Genomic DNA, 22,096 nt, shown 5'->3' on the forward strand with positions numbered 1-22,096 from the left:
ATGTGAAATCCATGGCACAATTCAAACGGGACCAGAAAATAATTTTTATCTACCCATTGGATCGCATTCATAATTTTTTGCTTTTGAGGACCCATTATAGGACTATTATGACCATGTTTTACCGTGTGTTTATTGAATCGGTTTTATCGTTTTCTTTGGTGTCATGGTTGGGTCATATATCTTTAAAGGAGAAGAACGCCTTGAACCAAACAGTTAAATGGTCCTCTAGACTGATTGGCAAGGTTCAGCTTTCCCCAGCATCCCTGTACGCCAGACAGCTACAGAGGATTGCTTATTTATTCATTATTTATTTATTTATGTATTTTTAATCTTTGTTATCCGATTGTATTTTAGTATCCGGGTTTTTAAACTTTTTGTATTCTTGTTTTACACCAATTTTCCCTTCGTCATTTTGTGTTTTAGGAAATTCGAGTGTTTACTGGTGGAGCCTTGATCTATGTAGCACTTTATGACCATGGTTTCTGGTTATTATGTTTGTTTGATGCTATGTTTGGATGTGTGTGTGTGTGTTTGGACAACTCACTGCAGGACAAATCTACCTACGGGTACGAATACAGTAACCTGAACCCGAAAATCTCTTTTATTTAATTATCTTATGAAATAGTCATCCCTACGGTATGGTCACAATATCGCTATTGAGGTATTTGGTTAATGGTATTGTTATATTTGAGTCTGTCCGTATCACCAAGCCCTACTGTGAGATAATAAACGTTATAATGAATAAAAACATGGATACACCAGGGAATAAAAACGTGTTCACACATAATAACAGGCCAGTCTCTGCCTGGACACAGTTAACAAGAGTCTGGGACGCCCTGAGAAAGAGAGAGGGACAAATCAAGTAATCAAACACACCTTGTCTTTAAACCTATCCCCCACAACCCCCGCTCTGTGTGTGTGTGTGTGTGTGTGTGTGTGTCTGTCTCTCTCTCTCTCTCTGGCCAATTACATAATTCAGCAGGAATCCCAGCCGAGCTGCAGCTGCCTCCACTCATCCCAACCTCAACACAGGGGAAAAGGAAACAGAGTAACACACACTGACACTGACACACACACACACACACACACACACACATACACACACACACACAGTGATTTTTTTTTTTTTTTTTTGCAAACTGTCACCTCAGGCAGACTCTGTGAAGACTTGTTTCTCCAACCTTCCCTCAGCTCTGTCCATCCTCGTCCTCATTGGCAGCCCAAACTCCCTGGGATCCCTTCATTTTGTGTGTGTGTGTGTGTGTGTGTGTGTGTGTGTGTGTGTGTGTGTGTGTGTGTGTTTGTGCACGTGCGCGCGCGCGCGCGTGTGAGGGCCCACAGCAACACGGCACACATATGGTTAGTGAGATCCACACATGGCCGGCACTCTATCAGCAGAGAGAGGAGAGGATGCAGGGATGAATAGAGGCTTTTCAGCTCGGAAACAGGAGCCCCATTCAGCGGCCACAGACAGACTGACTGCCAGAGCGGCCATATTGGACACCGAAAACAGTGGGGAACGTCTGAATGGGGAGACACAGCGGACCCTGGTCTGTTGAGGTTTCGGCTTAGTTTATTTGCACATGCACACGATTGAAAAACTGGGAGAAAAAAAAAAGAAAACAAAAAAAAGACAAAAACGAAGCAATTCAAACTGTGATACAAAACCCCCCGGGGGGCTTATTAAATGTCTTTCCCATCCAAAACAGAGACGTTGGCGAACGGGGTACCACCAAAAACCAAATAAGTCAGCGGAGAATACTATGAAAAGAGCAAAACCCATTTAATGATAAGCAAGGGAAATAAAACTAAAATGAAGTCCAGCCTAGATATCTTTATTAAAGGAGTAAGGCAACTTTTTGGGAGATTGTCCTGCCGGCCGGTTTATACATTAATTGATATAAACACAGACACCAAATCCTCCTTGTGTCCCCTGGTGGCTCATTCACTCCACGACTGCACGCCAACACTTTATATAAACCATGTGTCCATCCCATTACCCTTAAAATCCCACCTACTTTCCTTTGTAACTCTTTTTTTTTTACTCTTAACAGTCGTGATACAGCAGTTTTTCTCCATCACAGCCACTACGCAAATACGCCTGATTGACCTTATCATATTGATCATCATGATGCTATGAAGATTCGGATTACATTTAGGGCCCTATCTTGCACCAAAGTCTCTAAACCCGTTGTTTAGGGATTTAGCATTGCACAAGAGTAGTGTTGCAAAATTCCCGGAATTTTCAAAGTTGGAAAATGTCCATGGGAATTTTTGGAAATTAACAGGAATAAATGGGAATAAACGGGAATTTTCAGCGAATTTTCGGGAATTTATATTCACTGCATTCACCTGGTCATACACCAGGTGAATAAAAAAAGTGGTGATATTGACGCTGACATTCATTTTATTGATTATTGTTTATTTTTTCCCCCATTCACCTTAAGTTAACAACAACAAAAATGAAAATTTCCAAATTTCCCAATCTTAAATTTCCATGGAAACTTTTTAAACACCTCATTCAAATGGATAACAAAAAAAAAAAAAAAAAAACGAAAATTCCCCAAATTCCCGAGCTGAATATTCCTGGGAATTTTCGGAAAAATTGGAAAGAGTGAAAGCAAAAATCTCCTGAAAATTTCCAATATTCCAGAGTGAAAATTCCCACGGGAATCTTCGGAAACTTTCCGGGAAATTTACCGGAAACTTTCCACCCCTTTGCAACACTACGCAAGAGGCGTTCCCCCGTAAAAGTTGCTATCTTGTGCACCTCCCGCTATCCGTAAAACACCTCCGCTACCCGCTATATTATGTATAGGCGTGTTTTGGGCGTTACGCCAGTTAAACCAATCAGTGTGCCAGGTGCCATTGCCTTTAAGGGCAGGATGCGCTATCCTAAATCCTAAATCCTAAACCCGCGATGGAGAGAGGGAGGTAGATTTTCTCAGGGCTTCTACTGAGGCTAAAGCAAGTTGGCTTTATATACATATTATATATTATATTATAGGCGAGTTAATTCGGGAGGTGGAGCCACATGTGTCCAAGTGGACGTGTCACAAGGTTGTACTGATTGAGTAAAATCCCCGGCCACACCACACAGACACACAAGAGGCAGAGGTGGAACTATGTGTAAACTAATTTATTGACAAGGTAGATTGGGCAAATAAAAAATATAGCACAGCTGCTGGCTTATGATAAAACAATAAAACGTGCTGGCGTAAGTGTCCAATTAAAACAGTCTTTCCTCTAAACAGTCTATATGAGTAATATACTCAGTCCATTCCGGCGGCGTCCCGGTATCAGTCCGACCGTGTGCGTGGCGAGGCTCCGTCGGGGCGCGCATTGAAGCCGCCGGGGCGCGCTCTCGTAACAGCCCAAACTGGAAAGCGCTATCCCTAAAGTGTGTGCGCAAGATAGCAATTTTAGGGATAGCGCATGAAACACGGCCACGGACACACCTCCAGGCGCAAATGACGGAGTCGGCATAAGGATAGCGGGTAGCGGGTGGCGCAAGATACCGTTTAGGGATAGCGGAAGTTCCTAAATCCGCAATTTGCAGGTAGCGGATAGTGGCAGCGGATAGCGGGTGGCACAAGATAGGGCCCTTAGTGACATAAGGTTGTGAAGAGTTATGGTGCAAGTGCGTTTAGGACGTGTCCGAGTCCACTTTTGCTATTTTAAACGGCAGAAAAAAGGGTTGTCACACAAAGCGCATGGTTTTAAAAAGGTTGCACTTGCTCTCTTAAATTAATCACGGGTGTGTGTTTGGGGAGTAAAATGTTTCCTACCGCTTCCTTCTTCTCCTTCCTCTCATTTATTTTCTTCCTTTCCTCGCTTCCTCTGAGGTATTTCCTGCTAGGGGGACGAGCGACGGTGAGGGAGGAGAGCAAAGCAGCAGCAGGGAGTTTTCTAAAGTTGTTTTTTTTTTTTTCAAATTTTGATGCATTACCTCATTATATCTGAGGTAGGATATTTTTTTTCAAAGCGCAAGTGCATTTTTTTTTCATCATGCCGCATCAAATTTTTATGTTCCAATTCAAATCTGCCGCACTTGGCAGCAAATCATGTAAGGTTGCTTAATTTTTCATTTATTTTTAGCAATTCGACGTGTTCGTTTTCTCACTTTTACGATGACGCTTTTCACCCGTGATCCTTCGCTGAGGCGTCGGCGTGTAGCAAATAATCTACCGCAGACACGAGGGTGATTTATGTTCAGAGTTCTCGTGAATTCATGGGTGAGCTGAACTAATTAAGTTTGTGTGTTTCTGTAAGAGACCGTGTGGAGTGAGGATTAGACAGAAAAAAATACCGGGGACGGTCCAGCGGTTCAGAGACAGACGGGAAATTTTCAAAAGTCCAAAACAAAAAGCCGACACTTTGTTGAGACGGATCTTTCCAAGTTGTCTCGAGGACAGACAACTTATTGTGAATGCAAGAGCGGAGAATCGCATCCGTACAGGTTTTGATGGACGCCGTGGGCTTTCACACCGTGCGACATCCAGCTGTTCGTCTTCCCACGTCTGCCTCTGCACCGGCTCGATTTCAAAGTGATGTGCGATGAATCTCGAGGCTTCCCCCCGTGCGCTCTTCATCAGCCAAGTCGCCATCTGAGCCGTCCTCGCCTTTCAGGGAGACATCCAACCTTTGATTTTGATTTGGAATGATTTTTTTTTTTTTTTGGCCATTCGATATCATGGCGAATGTGTTACGGAGGAGGCAAGAATGCACAAAAACACATACTGAGAAAAAAAAAAAAAGGCCTTCGTTTCCAGGCGCTCCAACTGGCTCTCCGTTATGAAACAGAGCGGCTGATGACGGTCTCGGGGCTCCGTCTCCGAGTTTAAAGAGAGAAGACGAGAAACTGTGCGAGTGTTGAGGCAGAGGACTGCAGAGAGTCTTTCTTTAGATACAGAGAGGCCCGAAGGCTGCTTCTCAGAGGGAGAAGCAGCATGAGCTTCAAAATAAGAGTCCTGGATGAGAGCGGCTCACTGCTCCAGTGAAGGTGAGAGTCTTTCAGCTCCTGGCAATTCGATTTGACTATTATTATAATAGCTTGAATTATGATTTTTAACAATTATCAGTGCATCTCAATTATTTCCCACCAGCACAAAAAACGTATTTTTAAACTGAAGGAAGCAGCAAAAACAGTACGCCAAACAACAGTTACAGTGAAATAAACTAAAACATATGAAAATCAAATAACTCTCACAAGAATATAAATCTATGAAGCAGCTTTCAGTAAATTGCTCCCAGTGGGGGACGATCCGAGGTTCCCAAGGTCTCATGTTCGCAGGGCCGGTCTTCCCTCAGTGTAATTATTTTAAACTGAAAAAATAAATAAATAAATCCCGTGGCGCCTCACTCCTATGTTCTCTCGACATAAAAAGAAAAAGAATTTCCATACCTCTGTTATATAAAAAAAAAAAAGTGTATAATCTGACAAAGTAAATCTTATCTGGAATGGTACTTGGAAATGGTGTGTTCAGGGTTCGGGGGGGAAACGCAGAAAATAAGCAGTTCAGGAAAATAAAGCGCCTGTAATAACACGGCAAGGAGTGACATGACTTCTGTGGCTGAGGGGCCGGTGATTTGATTTTCACGTTGCGCTCCCTCACAAACCGCACTCGTCTGTTTTGCCCTCCGCCTCATCCCGTGAGATGCATGCGGCCGCACATTCGCACGGAGGCACGGAGGGTCACCGTCTTAGCGTTCAACATTTGCGGAGCGTTACCATCTCTCTGACGCTGCATCGTCTTTGCTTACATCATTCGCAGCCTGGAAGTGCATTTTTTTTTTTTTTTTCAAAAGGCATAGCCGATGCATAACGCCCTTTACAACAGCAGCTGGAAATAATCACCACTGTGTCGATGCTGCAATAAAATTAGCGCTTTAAATAAAAAAGAAGGTTATTGCGGGTTGATGTGTCGTTTATCTGCTATGATTATTTTCCCCACTCACTGCAAAAACTCAAAATCTTACCAAGATTATTTGTCTTATTTCAAGTCAAAAATGTCTTATTACTAGTCAAAATATCTCATTACACTTAAAATAAGACATGATCACCTCAGAAGTAACTTGTTTTTAGACAATTGTCTCTTGTTTCAAGTGAAAATTTGCTTGTTTCATTGGCAAAATTTGTTTCTTGTTTCTAGCTAATTTTCACTTATTTCAAGTAAATTTTCACTTTTTCCACTGGCAAATTTTGCCAATGAAACAAGCAAATTTTCTCGTTTCAAGCAAATTTTCACTTTAAACAAAAGACAATTGTCTAAAAACAAGTTACTTCTGATGTGATCATGTCTTATTTTAAGTGTAATGAGATATTTTGACTAGGAATAAGACATTTTTGACTTGAAATAAGACAAATAATCTTGGTAAGATTTTGCGTTTTTGCAGTGCTCCTAGGCCTTTTTACTCAATGCAATAAACCGTATTTAGAAAGCACAAGACAGCTCCGGCGGCACGTAACAGCCCCTTTGTGCCGCCGATGTTCCTCTTCGTCCTTGACCCCGTCGAAGCTGCACGGCCTATCGAATTCACTCGCCGGCTTTTGAATCGTTTCGACGGCATGAACGGCCGAGGAAAGCGAGGGAGGCCGTTCTCAGAGAGCGCGAGCACGATTTTGCCGTTAATAACCGGGCCGATTACGAGCGTGGTTTTTCCACCATGTGTCTCAGCGCGCGCGTGTGTGTGTGAGTGTGTGTGTGTGAGAGAGACCTTCCCAATCTCATTCCTTATCATGATAAGAGAAATGAACTCCATCTGGTCTTGATGATGGAGCTCGTTTATACTTGGATTCATCAGGGTGTGTGTTTGTGTGTGTGTGTGTGTGTGTGTGTGTGTGTGTGTGTGTGTGAGTGTAAAGAGCTACAGGCCAGCTTCTCATCCTCGCTCCGATCACCCTCACTCCGAGAGCGTCTGGCTGGCTGGCTGCTCGATTGACAAGCCGGCAGATGAGCAGGGAAGTAAAGTTCTTCTCTTCAGTGGCCTGGAGACTTTGAGACCTTGGTTTTTTTTTTTTTTTCCTCTCTCTCTCTCTCTCTCTGCTCCCGTCCTCCTCTCCATCCTCTTCTCTTTCTTGTCGTCTTGCTTCTCTCGCTCCAAACTCTCCCCTCTCTCCTTTTGAACCTCGCCTTTGCATCTCTGGAGCCTCCTCTCCTCCTCCTCTTCGCCCTCTCTCTCCATCTCTCGGTGCAGGACAGCAGCCTGGCAGGAGGCCTGTCCTGCCGCAGCCCCCGCCGCTCTTCATTCATCTCTCTCTCCCTCCCTCACTCCCGCCCGTCCCCTTTCATCACCCTCCCCTCCACCTGAATTTGATGCATTCCTCTTTCTTCGTCTAATATTTCTCCACGCCGCGCGCGCCGTTCCTCCCCATTCATCCCCCCGCCCGCCACCGCCCGCCTCCCTCTTCCAATTTCTCCGCGGCGCCTGTGAACATCGGAGCTCTTTTATTCTCGCCTCACCTGTTGGCGGCCAGGGAGGAATAATAATAATCTCCTCCCCGCGCCGGCTTTGCATAGAATCCGCGGCTTGCACAACTCGCCGTGCAACTTTTCAAACGCTAACAAAGTCAGATAATGGGGAAGCGCTGCCCTTTGGGAATCAATCAGAGCGTTAAAAAGCGGAGTTTCGAAATGGCGAGACGGGCGTGTGAGCGTTTGAGTTTAGGCTGACATGTGAGGACACAATGGAGGCAGAGGACTGAATGCAGGACATTGCAGAGGAGAAAATAGAGGAAATACAGCACTGGAGCGAATGCAGTAAGGTGATACTGCATTGATCCCTCAAGGATTATTGTCTTATTTGCTTCGCTCCGTCCACAGGGAGGTCACGGGGTCAGATTAGGAGCTGCTGGGGACTCGGCGTCTTACTCAAGGACACGTCAGCAGGGAATAAAACTGCCAGGATGAAACTTTATTTGCACATAAAAATGACGAAACACTGGAGGGGGAAAAAAAGAAGTAAATCAAACTGTTACTAAAAGTCCCGAGGGGCTTATTAAATGTCCAAAAAGGAAAAGGAAAAATAAAACAAAGATGGCAAACAGAGATGTAAGTGAATTAGGTCGCACGGAGCGAATAAAAGCAAAATTGAATAGGACAGAGAACAGCACAAAAAATACCCAAATCCATTAAGTGCAAATAAAGGAAATCAACTGTTCAGCCTGGAGTCTCCATTAAAGGAATCTGTCATCTTTTCGGGAAACATCCTTCAAGTTAAACACAGAAGGAAGGCTTTTTTTTTTTTTTTTACTTTTTAAATCAAACAGCAGAAATATCACTAATGAGAGAGTGTCAGACGTGCGGGCGCGCTCACAACAGGAAGCGGCGGCACCAAACATCCAAATAGGACAAAACCAGCTGACGCCGAGGCAGGCTCTGGGAAATATCATCTGTGCTCCAAATAAATTTTACATCAACTCGAGCATATTTTTGTCCCTACATCTGCTTCCCCGTTTGGGCATCTTTGCACCGAGCTACATTTTAAATGACTGAGGAGAAAGGTGATTTAAAATGAGAAAAGAATCGGATTGAACTGATTGGATGTGGCACCACACCAAGGTGCAATCAGCCCACCGCCCCATGCATGGAATCTATATGGTGTTGTTGAATTTACGGCGCCGTGTTTTCAATCAGCCCTGGTTAAGCGGGGCAGATGTTCCACATTTTCTAGACTCTCTGGCTTTGAATGCCGGGAAAATAAGCGTGGCAAAAAAAAAAAAAAAAAAGGGAACGAGCGGCAGACGGCGTGAAAGCAGGAGCGTAAACGCAGGGGTGTGACATGTGTCGGGTCTCCGGGTGTAAATGTGTGAACGTCGGCGCTGGAAATGAACAGGCGCTTCAGGCAACATCCTTGAAAAAAAAAAAAAATAATAATTTGCACTTGGAGAAGGGATGACGTGAGCAGTTACATGGACCAATAAAAGACACATTTTTTTTAAAATCTTTTCGCTTTCTTTATTTTCCGACATCCGAAAGTACCACCTGCGTCACGAGAATCTGATACTGAAATCAAAGCCGTTATTGATCTTTGATCAGTCTGTCCTGGGCCAAAGAGAATTTTCTTTTGTCTGATATTCCTCACAGTGAGCTACTTTATTTATGATGTTATTTGCCGAGTTGATTTTTCTAAAGACATATATTTCTCTCTTCTAGTGTTGACAGGTAAGTTTTGTGTGGCCTACTACTGTTTCTGTGCAATGTGTGGATAACCTGCTGCTGTAACGCAAGAATTTCCCAATTTGAGATCCATAAAGTACATCTATCTATCCATCCATCCACCCATCCATCCATCCATCCCTTGGGTATTCCCCAACATTTAACCAAAATGCCCCTTAATTCACAAGGCCAAAGTTATCTCCCTAAACTCTGATTTTCCCGTAAATTTCTTGCTTCAAAGTTCGAACATTACAACATTTTTGTTGAGCTTCCACCGAGTGTTTCTACCGAGAGAAATCACGCTTCTATGGAGCAAACTATTCAAACCCGCGATGCCATTGTTGTATTAAACTGAAAATATTTTGACGTCTCATGCATCATTTTATACACATTTCCCTGCAATCCAGCAGGATGTATTTGGTATTTTAGAAAAGCCTTGAGATCTCCACTGGAATTTGAAATAAACTAGAAAAAAAAAAAAAAAAAAACAGGAACATGGGTTTGAATGAAGCTTGGCCATGCGGCAATGATGGACTCACCGATGGGACCAGCAGAGATGACAAGGTTAACTTCCTGCCTTGGTGTTTGTGTGTATGTGTGTGTGTTTGAGTGTGTGTGTGTGTACTCACGGCCTCGGTGTGGATGGGGTGGACGGAGAAGAGAAGCGCCGTGATGAAGGCCAGGCGCGAGTCGTCGAACACGCAGCGCTCGCACGTGTGCATGAGCAGGCAGGTCACGGCGCAGTGCAAACACACGTTCACCACGTGGAAATAGAAAGGTGTCATGCCACCCAGCAGGATGTTCAACCTGGGCGAGAGACACAGACAGAGAGAGAGAGAGAGAGAGAGAGAGGGATTCAGTACTCTGGGATGAGACAGGCATTTATCTTCTCCTAAATGCATGAAAGTGACGGACGGCAAATGATAAAAACAAACACAAAATGGAGACACAGAGAGGCGGTTAGAGAGAAACGCAGACTGACAGCCACCGATAGACAGATAGAGGCAAGAAAGCAGAACATTTATACGGTCGGTGTCATTTATTTTCAAATAAACCACAGCTACGGGGGGGGAAGACGGAAGGGTCACCCTTATCTACGATAATCACTAAATAATACCGCTGTGAATTTGCCTCGAGAATCTCAAATATAAATTACCTATTACATTTTCCTGGATGAAGCCATTGTCTCACGAGCCTGAACAGAATCTCAATCCATTTATGCCGCAATGCCTGAATTTCAAATAAAAAAAAAAAAAAAAAAGGGCCTGATTGCTATGAGAGAGAACGCTGGATTCCTGGCATCGAATCACACCCGCCTTTAAGATCCGCCAATAGCTAATCCCTCAGTGAGGAGTAAAGGGTGAGATATGCAATTTCATCCAGTTTATCATAATTGGCGTAAGACTGTGACAATTCCCTCCAAGCCCACGCAGAATGCCAATACGACTTGTTCACGGCAAACGACGAGAAAACCATTCGTTCGGGTTCCAGTCAGTCATTACCTGCCTTTATGTTTTATTGTCTTGCAAAACAGATCGCGGATCCGGCCGGCGCCGTCGGCCGACGACAGCGGATTCAATTAAAGTTATTCTCGGCGGCGTTCGCTCTCGTTATCGCGCCATCTTATAATATGTGAGGTCCACCTCTGAAAAGCCATTTTGCCGAGAGTCGGGGCTTTTCAGACCAGAACAAAACTTCACAGGGGGAGTTCAACTGAACATGGCTCCGGATCAGGACTCCATATCTTTGATTATAATTAGTTATAATGGGATGCGCTGTAAGCCCTCGTGTCTTACAGTATCCCCGCTCTGCTCATAATTCAAGACGGATGGAAAAAAATGCAAAATCCTGCAGAAAAAAAAGTATTAACCCTTCGCATTATCTCACCCTGACCTTCACTGATACTGATCGCCCCTCGTAGCTGATGTGCCTCCCGATGCCGACGTGAACGCATTTTAATAGCGAGGCTGAGAGCTGAAGATCCCCGCGGTCCGGTGCGGGTCCCGGCCCACTCATGAGGTGAACGCTTCAGGAGAATTTAAATGTGTCATTCGAGGCGTTCGGCTGACACGCTCATTCAGAGCAAATCACAATACGGGAGCGGGTCGGAGGTCAGTGCCTTTGCTCAAGGACGTTGTGGCGGGACGCTTGCTTGGCTGCTGATGGACATGCACACACACACACACACACACACACACACAGAGAGAGGCTGCTGCAGGGATCAAACCTGTGACCTTTGCGTGATGGAGTGGTCTGTCAGATGAATACTAATGAGCCTGGGGCGGCACAAGTGTGGCCAAAGTGATAATCCCACATATTTTGCAAGAAATCGTGATTATGAATGCTAATCGTGCCTATTACTCCGAATGACATGCGGAAGACGTTCCTATTGCAATTTGCATAATGCGTCATTTTCATCGATTTCAACCACAATGGGTATCTCAGTGAAATAAAATGAACCATTTCTGTTACTCCAAATTCTATGTTTATTAATTGGAACCTAAAATATGCCAATGTCGAAGCCTGATTTTCCACATATCTTTACATTTAGCTCGCAGCGGCGTAACCACAAATGACAAATGACTGATTCATGAGGGCAAACGCTCAGCTGTGGTTTTTTTAAATTGCTGATCACAGATAAAATGTGGTATTTACTCTTACAAAGTAATTAACTCTACAAAGTCATCAGTTGCCTATACGCTTTCACAAAGTAGATGTTTTATATTTTACAGTTTGTTGGTTTTTTCACTGGGATGTGGTCATTTAAATGATGCTCACTAACCATCACTCTCGGTTACTTAACCAACCCCAACCTTCTGGTAAACATGTTCTTATTTGAGCGACGGTGACTGTGAAGTGTTACTGGCAGATAAAGTTACAAGTCAAAGTGTTTTGTAGCAGAGACTAATCTTGAATCTTGAAAAAATATATACTTTGTCATGTCATTCAGTTGCATTACAAAATGACTGATCTGACCTGCATGCACGCCACCACAAAACACAGGTACGGATCTCTGTTTCTGTAACCTGGTTACATTTAGGGTGACCAGACATCCTGAAAAATTTGGGACAGCTCGAAAATTAAACTAAATCCAGGGTTTTGATTACTTGTAGCCAAATAAAACATTAAATACTCATCATTATGAAATTTGAAGTTATTTATTTTGTAATGACAGACAATTCACTTCATGTTCATGACCAAAAAAATAATAATTTTAGTGTTTTGAATTCCGTGTTTTGCAGTTACTGTTCGTTGAAATGTACTGCACTGGAGGCCACATGACCACACCCACCCCCGACTCCCCTGTTCCCGGATTTCACCCATTTCATCTGGTCGGTCTAGTTTTACTTATTAGCTGCACCAACAGAGTTGAACTGGGTTCTGTTTTTGCCCCGTTCCATTTGTCTGCAGGGCTGCATGACATGGACCAAATTTCATATTTCAAAATCTCGACAGTGATGCAATATACAATATGACTATTTGACTATATGATATGACTATCTGTTTATACTGTAAATTTGCACATTGCCCACATCTATGCACATTGTATACATCTATGCACATGGTTTTCTGCACATTGGGTACTTAGATCTCTGGTGTCATCTTTTATTCTTTATTTTTTATTTATTTAATCTTGTAATCTGTGGATACTGTTGAAAACTGAATTTCCTTTGGGATGAATAAAGTATCTATCTATCTATCTATCTATCTATCTATCTATCTATGGGTTCAATTTAAGTGTAGCAACAGTGAAACTTAAATGCAGTTATTTCACAAAATATGATTTTTTTGAAGGAAAAGAACAGACCAGTGAGTGTCAAAGGCTAACCCTGAGCTTGATATCGTCCATACTGTTGCATTTTGAGATGTTAATATTTCGCATGTTCATATCTAGATAATGATATGACAACAATACATCATTCAGCCCTATTTGTCTGTCTGTTTGTTTGATAGTAGAACAGGGAGCGTGCCAACGAGAGCAGGGATTTCCAGCCTGCAGACCTTGGCTCGGTTTGTCCATGTCTTCCTCGTCTCCAGACTCGCTCCGCCAGGCGCTACAACTTCTTCTTATTCCAGTGCGACAAACAAAATAGAGCTGCACGAACAGGAAACCGCCAGCCTCGCATCCGGTTTCCTGTTATCTGAAGAGTCCGGTAATTTGAAACTGGACGGCATGTACGTGTAATCAATGCCGTGAGATTTCTGAGGCAAGTGCAAAGCCTCTGTGTTCCATGTTGGAGATGGCACATTTGAGATTATCAGCACACGTTAACCACGTTGTGCGATTACGGTGAGTGAGCGGGAAAAGCAGCCTGAGACGTGTTACCCCAAATTACATTGACAGATGTTTTTGGAAATCCACCGAACGCAGCAAATTGACAGTGTGAGTGGCTCTGACTGCCTGTCGCCACTCACACTAACATTTACACATTCACTTCCAGCAGGCGCACACAGTCGCAGCTCAAAGCGCCTCGGCTCGATTTTTTTTTTTTTTTTCCCCGGTGTTTTCCTGAAGAGCAAAAAAGCTGCATGGGGTCACATTTTTTAAATTCTGTGACACGGATTGACGAGCCAAGGCATGCAACCGATATGCAGCCTGGACTTGAGTTGGAATTTTGTCTGTATTTTGCCGCAAAGATCCTCCATCATTCACCTGAGACAGTTTTCACAATTCTACCACCGCACAGTATCGGATCAAAAGCACAGCAGACGCCTTGACTGATATTTGGGAAGAAAACGCCATTCACTCGACTTGCTATTCTGATCATCGATTCATCGTTTTAGCCAAAAATACCAAACATTTGCTGACTTTAGTTTCCCCCAGATCACTAAAATGCTAAGATCGTGTTACTTTTTGCCTTTTCTCCCCTAAAATTAGTGCTTTTGGATTTTCCTCGGTTTTTTGGGGCTGCTGGTCAGACCAAGGAAGCAATTTGAAGACATCTTTGGGCTCTGCTAACTTCCCCAAATTATTTTTGACACATTATAGACTAAACGATTAATCCGAAGAATGATCCACAGATTAATCGACAATGAAAAATGAAAGCGGTTGGGGCCCTGGTTGGGATATGAGCAGCAAATCGGAGGTAATGATGGAGACCGGCGGCGTGAACGCAGCCAGTGAGACGCAGAGACCGTGTCCTCTGTGGCGGGAGAGGTGAAGGACGGCTGGAAGGAGAGATAATTGAACTCTCTCTCTCTCTCCTTCTCCTCTGTGTCTCTGCTGGTCACTGACCATGCAGCAGAGGCAGCAGCTGCAGCAGCGGCAGACGACACACTGTCCTTTCCTCTGATGTATTCTGCTGGAGCGGAGACTGGGCCATGACCCAAAGGAGGGTCGAGAGAATACTAAAAATAGGTCGGTTAATTATTCCGGAGAACTTTTGCATCAGCAGTTAATGGCTGCGTTAATTCGCCGAACCTCCCAGAATCCCAGAAATGTAAAAAGAGGCTGAACGAAACACCGCAGGCAAGTAGGCCAGCCGACGCAAAAAAAAAAACAGGCAGAAATGTGCCAGATAAGCCCTGGAACAAAGGGAAAGTGATTCTGAGAAAAGGATAATAGATAACTGAGTTTCTTGGGTGACAAAATGAAAACACTTTGCAGAGTTTGGATAATGCCTTTATCCGAAAATGGATAAGCAGCATTTCGGGGGAGAGAGAAAGAGGGGAAAAAAAAAAAAAAAAAAAAAAATCATATCATCTGAGTCAGCTTCGCTCAGCCCGAGAGCCGCCTCGGACTCGAGCGCCGTCATCCATCACCGTGCTGCCCCTCTTCCTCTGTCACCTCTGGTTTTTTACTCTTCATCTCCCACTCTCGTCTCTTCCCGTTATCTCTCGTGTCCGTCTCCTCCTCCCGCGTCCTCCTCCGCTCCCTCTCCCTCTCCCTCCACCACAAGAGGATCCGTCACCACTTCCTCCATCTCCTCCTCCTGTTTCTATTTTAATCCCACGGCCCCCCTCTCTCTCTCTCTCTCTCTCTCTCTCTGCCTTGTCTTCCCGCCGTCGGTCGCTGCTCCATTCACGGCGCACATCGGCGCTCGCCTCTATAAAAAAAAAAAGGCCTTTGAGGTGCACGGTGAGTGTGTGTTCACCTGCGTGCGCCGGAGTGTGTGTCCTTCACCTTGAGTATATCTCAGAGGCCCTGCAGTGATCGCTGGCACAGAAACAGAATGATATAGTGACTGCACAGCCTCCACAGGCGCACCGCTGGGTCGTGTGCGAGTGTGTGCGTGGGTGTGTGTGTGTCTGCGTGCGCGCCTACTCATGTGTGAAGCAGACAAACACACACATAAGCGACCCCGAGGGCACAGGTGTGACTGTGCATGAGTGTACCCATATGTTCAATTGCATGATTGCGTGCAAGAAAAAAAAAATAGAAATCCTCATTGGGTTGATTCATGTAACGGCTTGCGATTCATGCAGCGCAGAGTTTATGCAAAATAAGTTACAGAAGAAGAAAGCGAGTCAATGTTTGAGCCTGGCGGATGCAAATATCCACCCCGGCCTGAGTCTGGATGTGGGATTTCTAAAGGATGATTCCAGCCGGGGTGAATTTTAAGCCGGTTTTCCAGAGTTTCCTCTCTCCCCTCTAAAATTCCATTTTTCATGTGGGCGGCTGTAGTCGGAGGGATTTCTTGGGTGGCCTACATTTCACTTATAAATTTTGAAGAAGGATAAGAAAGGCTGATTTGCGCGTCTACATGCTGCAAGATTAAAACCTGCTCGCCTTGCAAACCCTAATTTAAGCCGTTTCACAGGAATCGCATTCATGTGGAAAACCGGGTTGTGCAACTCGAGAGGCTCGAGATGAGTTTGCCGTTGGTGAGAAGCACGCTTTCTGCACGGAAAGCTGAGAAGTTCAAAATTGTGGGATTGAGGCATTGCCTAACATGCTAACAACAATGTGTTTGCAAAGCTTCAGTTTCAGGCATTTCTGACCACAGTTGTTTTTGGATTTCAAAAATTGTGGTGAGACAAAATTGGTTCCGTTCGTATTTGGAAAGTTTTTTTTGTTTTGTTTTGTTTTTATTTTCTGTATCCAACAATGTGGCAACGATACAACTACACTGCCTCGTTCTAATGTTTGCATCTTTAATTTGTCATTTTATGTTTTGTAATTTGCTTTATGGAAATCTCTGCAACGATGAATGTTTTATCAAGAATTAAATACAGGATTCAAACAAAAGACACGGATAAAGAAGGTGGCATCAAGCTACTCGGCTCTTAATCCAGCCTCTATTCCAGAGTCTTCCGATGCTCCGAAGAGTCTGTATTTCAGCCAATTAAAATTTACCTGGGAGGCAAAACTCTCGTGACACGGTGTTCATGAAAACGCTGAGCATGCAATCCTGGCTGTGCATGGCTGAGTTATTAGCCACACAGCAAACTGTGATCTGAATCTGAGCGTCCGGGTTCCTCTGCCGCTCGCAGAATTACGATCCGTCAACACCGACACACATCACAAAAACAAACCTGAAACGACTGGCCGATGAACGAGATGCCCCTCTGTGCAAGTGAACAAGAGACCTGGGAGAGATCTGGGAGAAGCATCACGGCTGAAATTGTGCTCTAAACTTCCTCACGCTTCAGTTTTCCTCAGTCGACCTTCAGTATCCCAACAAAGTCCAGGGTTCGATTCTTCTCCACTTCCATGTTCAGTCACTGTTTGTCCGCTGTTTTGTGTTTCCATCGTATTTTCTGACAGGAGGAAGGCAGACCTGCGGTGGGAATATCCACTAACTAACCTGTGTAAGGAAAGTCGCTACTCGCTGTCCCAAAAGTCGATGGAAGTCACATGACACTATCATCTAATTGGAAACAAGGCTGATCTGCGTGATTTACAAATACAGTATTAAAACAAAACCCGACCCACAGAGGTGCTGCTGGACCAGGGGCCGGATTCTCTAAAGGTTCTTACGATTAAATTTCCACTTTTTTCTTAACATTTGGGTTTAAGAAGAATCTTAAGATATTTTCGAATTCACAAACAAAATATCTTAAGAACCCAAACAAAAGATCTTAAGAATGCTCGCAACTTTATTCTTATGCTTTTTCTTAAGAACAAATGGGATTCTTGAAATAAATTATCTTACTATTTTTCTTGAATAGTATCGTAGCTTTAAGACAGGTAAAGGTCATCTTAATTAACCACACGCTGTGTGAAGGTAAGCTATTTTCCAAACATCTTTGATTAATTTAGAGCCAAATTTGATTATATAACATAGATTAATGTAGTAATACCTTAATAATTTCACATTGTATGAGTTAACATAGAGATAATCGTTATCTAAACTGTAATTCAGCCTAATATCTAAGCCAGTATTTACTCACCACTCAAGTGTCAATTATATTTAGATTCTATTAACTAATAGGTTAGTAATATCGTCGCTGTCCAATACAAAGTCTGTATCTCAATGTTTGAGAAAACACTTTTATAACATCAAATCAAAGTTGAGACTATAATGGATATTGTTTTGTTGTATTTTAGATGGAACTGCTGTGGGTTGCAGCGAGAGGGCAATCCAGAAAGACCTCAGAGAGACCGGATGGATCCCCTGGCCCTTCCTGGGTAGATAGCTGCGAAGTTCGCAAGTGGAAAAAATCAAGAAGTTCGCAAGATAATGTGTAGTTCTTAAGAAAATAATGGGGAATAGCACTTGAGAACATTCTTATGAACTTCTGATTTTTTCCGTCTTACGAAAAGTCTTAAGATTATTAGTAAGAACGTTTTAGAGAATCCGGCCCCAGGAGAGGAGACACACTCTCCTTATCTCAGAAGGACTGGACCCCGTTCAGTTTGACGTGAAGCCTGGAACGGACTGCTGTGTTGTAACAGCATCATCAAGATATTCTCCCAGAGATCGGAAAAAGTCACTAGATTTGTCGCTCTGCGTTTTTTAGGAATTAAGTCGCCAGGCGGTCTGAAAACTTGATAAATCGCCCTGCATGCCGTGTGAACGTGGCGTCACGCCGACAAAACTGGTCAAACAAGACATCATTAGATATAAATGATGTACACACAGTGAACTGCGGCTAGCTAGAGGCTTTGCGATGTGGTTTCCACTCGGGCCGCAGAGGGGATACGAATATACAAAGGGAAAAGGGCGGATATCCACCTTCATTTCTTATAACACCCTCAGGCTGCAAAAATCCAGACGGGTAGGTGGAAGCATTTGGAAATGGCTGGAGCTGGAGCCATGCATCTGTCTTGAAACACTAGCATTGAGCTGACAGACAAATAACCTTCAGGGCTGGAACCTAAAATGCTTAATATCGTTCCCTGGTGAGCAGTAAGCTAAGACCTGTCACTCCTGAAAGATCAACCTCCTCTCCACTGTCACTGGCCATTACTGTGGGCAGGCCAGCTCCAGTATACACACACATACACACATGATTCAGTGGTGTGTCTGTGCATGTGTGTGTGTATGTGTGTGTGTCTGAGAGCAGATGCTCCTGCAAAGCTGTAAGCGATGCTGTCTGTTCTCAGGAGAAGCATTAAACCACGATATCTGCTTGAGCAACTGTATTACCAGAGGGAAGACTTGCAAGCAGCTGCTTGAGAAGTTGTAACACTGGCGGGTAATTAGACTGAGTGCAATCAAACAACAAAACCTCCACTCCATACACACACACACACACAAACACACACACACACAGAGAGAGGCACCCACCAGGGCTACCACACTCCCTCTGACATCAATTTCAAGGACTTTTCAGAAATTTGAATGTGGCTTTTGGTGAAATTCAAAGTCCACATTAGCACGTTTCAGGATGAGACATGACATTTGTTGAAATCAGACATAAAAGAGGCCTCATTTTTTACTCATGATCTGCTCAAGGAATCCTGGTGAAACGGTTCATTTTAAAACTGAGGAGTAAATCTTTAATGTCCCCGTGGGGGAATTTGCTGCTGCAGCGACGCAAATCTCCATCAGTGGGTGTTGATGCTAAGACACAGAGAGGTGCTGAGAGCTGAGGCATACTGATGAATTCCCTACGCTTAAAAAAAAAAAAAAAAAAAAAAAGCGCTTTCAACTAGGCCACCCATTTATATATTCCAAAATATTTAAGGCCTTATCTTGTTTTTGTTTTTTTGTTGTTGTTTTTTTTGTAAAATCCACACACTTTCAAGGATTTTCAAGGCCTGTGGGAACTCTGATGTACAGAGGGAAAGAGTGACAGCGCCGTTGTTTTTATAACCACCATCTTTTGCCTGCGCCTCATTCAGATCGGGGTTTTTTTGTTGTTATCTTCCCTTAACAGTGGGAGACGGAGGTTTGTGAATAAACGCGTCTTTGAATTGTCTTTTGCAGTCCTGCACGGCGTCCAGGGAGGAGCAGCCACACTGCAAACAGCTGTGTGTGTGTGTGTGTGTGTGTGTGTGTGTGGGCACAAGAACAAGAGAGAGAGAGAGAGAGGGAGAGAAACTTCTGTCGATTTCTTATTAAAGAGCAGTGGCGCAGAAATCCACAACTCTCCCTCACTAATAAGAACTCATGCTGTGCCTGTGTGTATATACAGTAATTGTTTGTGTGTGTGTGAGTGTGTGTGTGTGTGTGTGTGTGTGTGTGTGCAGTAGCTCATGGCTACAGGATATGTGAATTGGGAATCGTCTCGTCCTACGTCCCGTTTTGCCGTTTTTCCACCATCACTGTTCCCCTGTGCTGGTGCGTTCATGGTCCTCTTTCGGCTCTGATCTTTGAAGTGTCCTCGCACAAAGACACTGTGGTATGTTATTATCACCACGAGCCATCAGAGACGCTCTCTTTTTCCCCCCAAGCTATCGGTCTGCTGCTGTTTGACTCACTGTGGAATTTTCTGGAACAGTTGGACAGTTTTCCGTGCCCGGCTGCCTGGATAAATAAAGGTGTCGCTGCGGCTGAGCAGGTCCTCAAACACTGACGGACAAGGATCTGCTCTGCTGAAGTGTCACTGAGCAAAAGACTGGACCCCTGCCAGGACCTCGGACATCTGATCCCATGGAGCGAGCGGATGGCAAAAAAATGGCAGATGCAGCGGTGACACTTAAATTGTTGGACATAACACACCTGAAGTTACCAAATGCATGCCACAGTAGTACATCACAAAAACGACTGCAGAAATGATTAGCCAATTAATCAATTAGTTGATAAAAAAAAAAAAAAAAAAACATTTTTTCCTGGTTACCGCCACAAATACTACATGCAAAATACCTACTTTGGGTCAGACTAGTCAGACTACAGAAGCAACAAGAATGTGACTTTCTGCTTAATTGTGATGGGCAGCTGCTATTACTCATGACATTTTACTGACTAATGAATTAATCAATGAATCAAGAAAATGTTTATGATAATAATCTCTAACTGCAGCCCTAATAACTGCTCTGAATGCTGTAATGTAACAGATACACAGGTCTAGAGTCCAGCTATATTACTTACAGTGTGACTGCATATGCTGAGGTCATATAGACAAAATAAGGCTCACCATTGTACACCCAGTACACCCAAAAAATGCACCTGATCTTCATTACACTGAAACAGCACTTTGTGAAGTGGAGCACAATTTGTACATGAGCGTTTTTGCATTAACAAGCCTCAGTTTGGACATCTTCCATAATATTTTGGAACACAGTGAGGGCTGCTCTAGTTTTCCATGCGGCAATCTCAGAATTACCATTACTTATAATAATAATAAAACACACACACACACACACACACACACACACAGCTCTGAATCCTGCCCTGGGTCACAACAGCATTAAGCTCCAAACTGTGCGCAGACACGCCCTCTCTCCCTCCCGCTCGGATCGGGCTGGAGCTCAACATGCGGCAGAGCAAAAAACACACCATGTTTACTGATCCGCTACGCGCTGCTGCGGCTGTTTCCACAACTTTTATCCCATCAGCGACCACCTTGAGCGCAGCGCACACCTCCGACTCCGCCGGAATGAAAGCAAAAGTTCCTAAAAAGCTGCGCAACAAGTGTTACATAATCCTTATCTGTGCATTTGGCTGCGTGTTATCTGAGTCCCCTTCACCTTTCATGTGAATGTGGATTAAAACAAAAGTTGCGGGGACAGAGGACGGGCTGTGACCCGCTAAAGATCACTGCGCAATTGTGCAGCTCTCCCCGCCACAACTCACTGTATAAATATTTATACTGGGGCAGATCTAAGTGCAAGGCTTAGCCAGGAAAGCCCCGAGGTACAATGACTTTAATATTCCCTGAATATTCCTGTAAGGCGTTTTAGTGCGTCTGTGCGGCTCAATACGCGTTTATAGAGAGATTAATGTACTTTATCCCCTGTGGTCCTACTGGAATATTCCTATCGGATTAAGTTTTCCCATGGAATCTGAACAGTATCCTACTTGGGTTCACTGTCCATAACGGAGACTCAACTGCATGACGTCAGCCTTAATTGGGTGTTTACGGAGGTTTCGCGCAATAGTTGGCCGCTGGATTTCAACCTCAAACCCGAAAGAGTCACCACCATGCGGGGCAAATGCGCGCACAAAGTCCCCGCAGCATCCTTGTTTCCGGAGCGCCACATGTTGGGAGCCAGAGACTCCGGGGGCACCGGGAGCACAACTTACTTGAAGGTGAGGATGCACAGCGGTCTGTAGGACTTGTGGCTCGTATTGTCCGCCATCCTCTTGCCCCAGAAGTCGTTGCTGAAGATGTTTCTGAGGCTGGACGCCGGTCGGACGTCTGGGTTGTTGATGATCGCCCACACGTCGTCGTGCACCAACTCCCCGTGCAGAGAGTTGCTGTAGCACAGGGCGCACAGAGCGGCCAGCACCAAGTACCGGCCCGCCGCCCACATCGCCTCCGGCCGGACGGACACCCGCAGCTGGCGGGCTTTCTTCTCCCGTCCCGGCGCTGTCATGTCGGGCCTGGCTTCTCCCGCGGCTCCGCTGGTCTGGGAATCAAGCTGGGAGCACCGGAGGACACGTCCA

General features: G+C 44.4%; 1 protein-coding gene across 1 annotated transcript in view; it reads right to left on the reverse strand.

Annotated features, from left to right (window-relative positions):
• The window catches only part of tmtc1 (transmembrane O-mannosyltransferase targeting cadherins 1), a 120,382-nt gene extending 98,286 nt beyond the window's left edge, over positions 1–22,096 (reverse strand). Inside the window, exons 1-2 of the mRNA XM_030046228.1 lie at positions 21,734–22,096; positions 9,788–9,965 (exon numbers count right to left, since the gene is read on the reverse strand). Coding sequence (XP_029902088.1) covers positions 9,788–9,965; positions 21,734–22,026 — 471 coding nt within the window. The 5' untranslated portion in view covers positions 22,027–22,096. The remainder of the gene's footprint in view (positions 1–9,787; positions 9,966–21,733) is intronic.

Source organism: Myripristis murdjan, chromosome 23 (assembly GCF_902150065.1).
Source record: "Myripristis murdjan chromosome 23, fMyrMur1.1, whole genome shotgun sequence".
In the NCBI taxonomy this organism is placed as follows: Eukaryota; Metazoa; Chordata; class Actinopteri; order Holocentriformes; family Holocentridae; genus Myripristis; species Myripristis murdjan.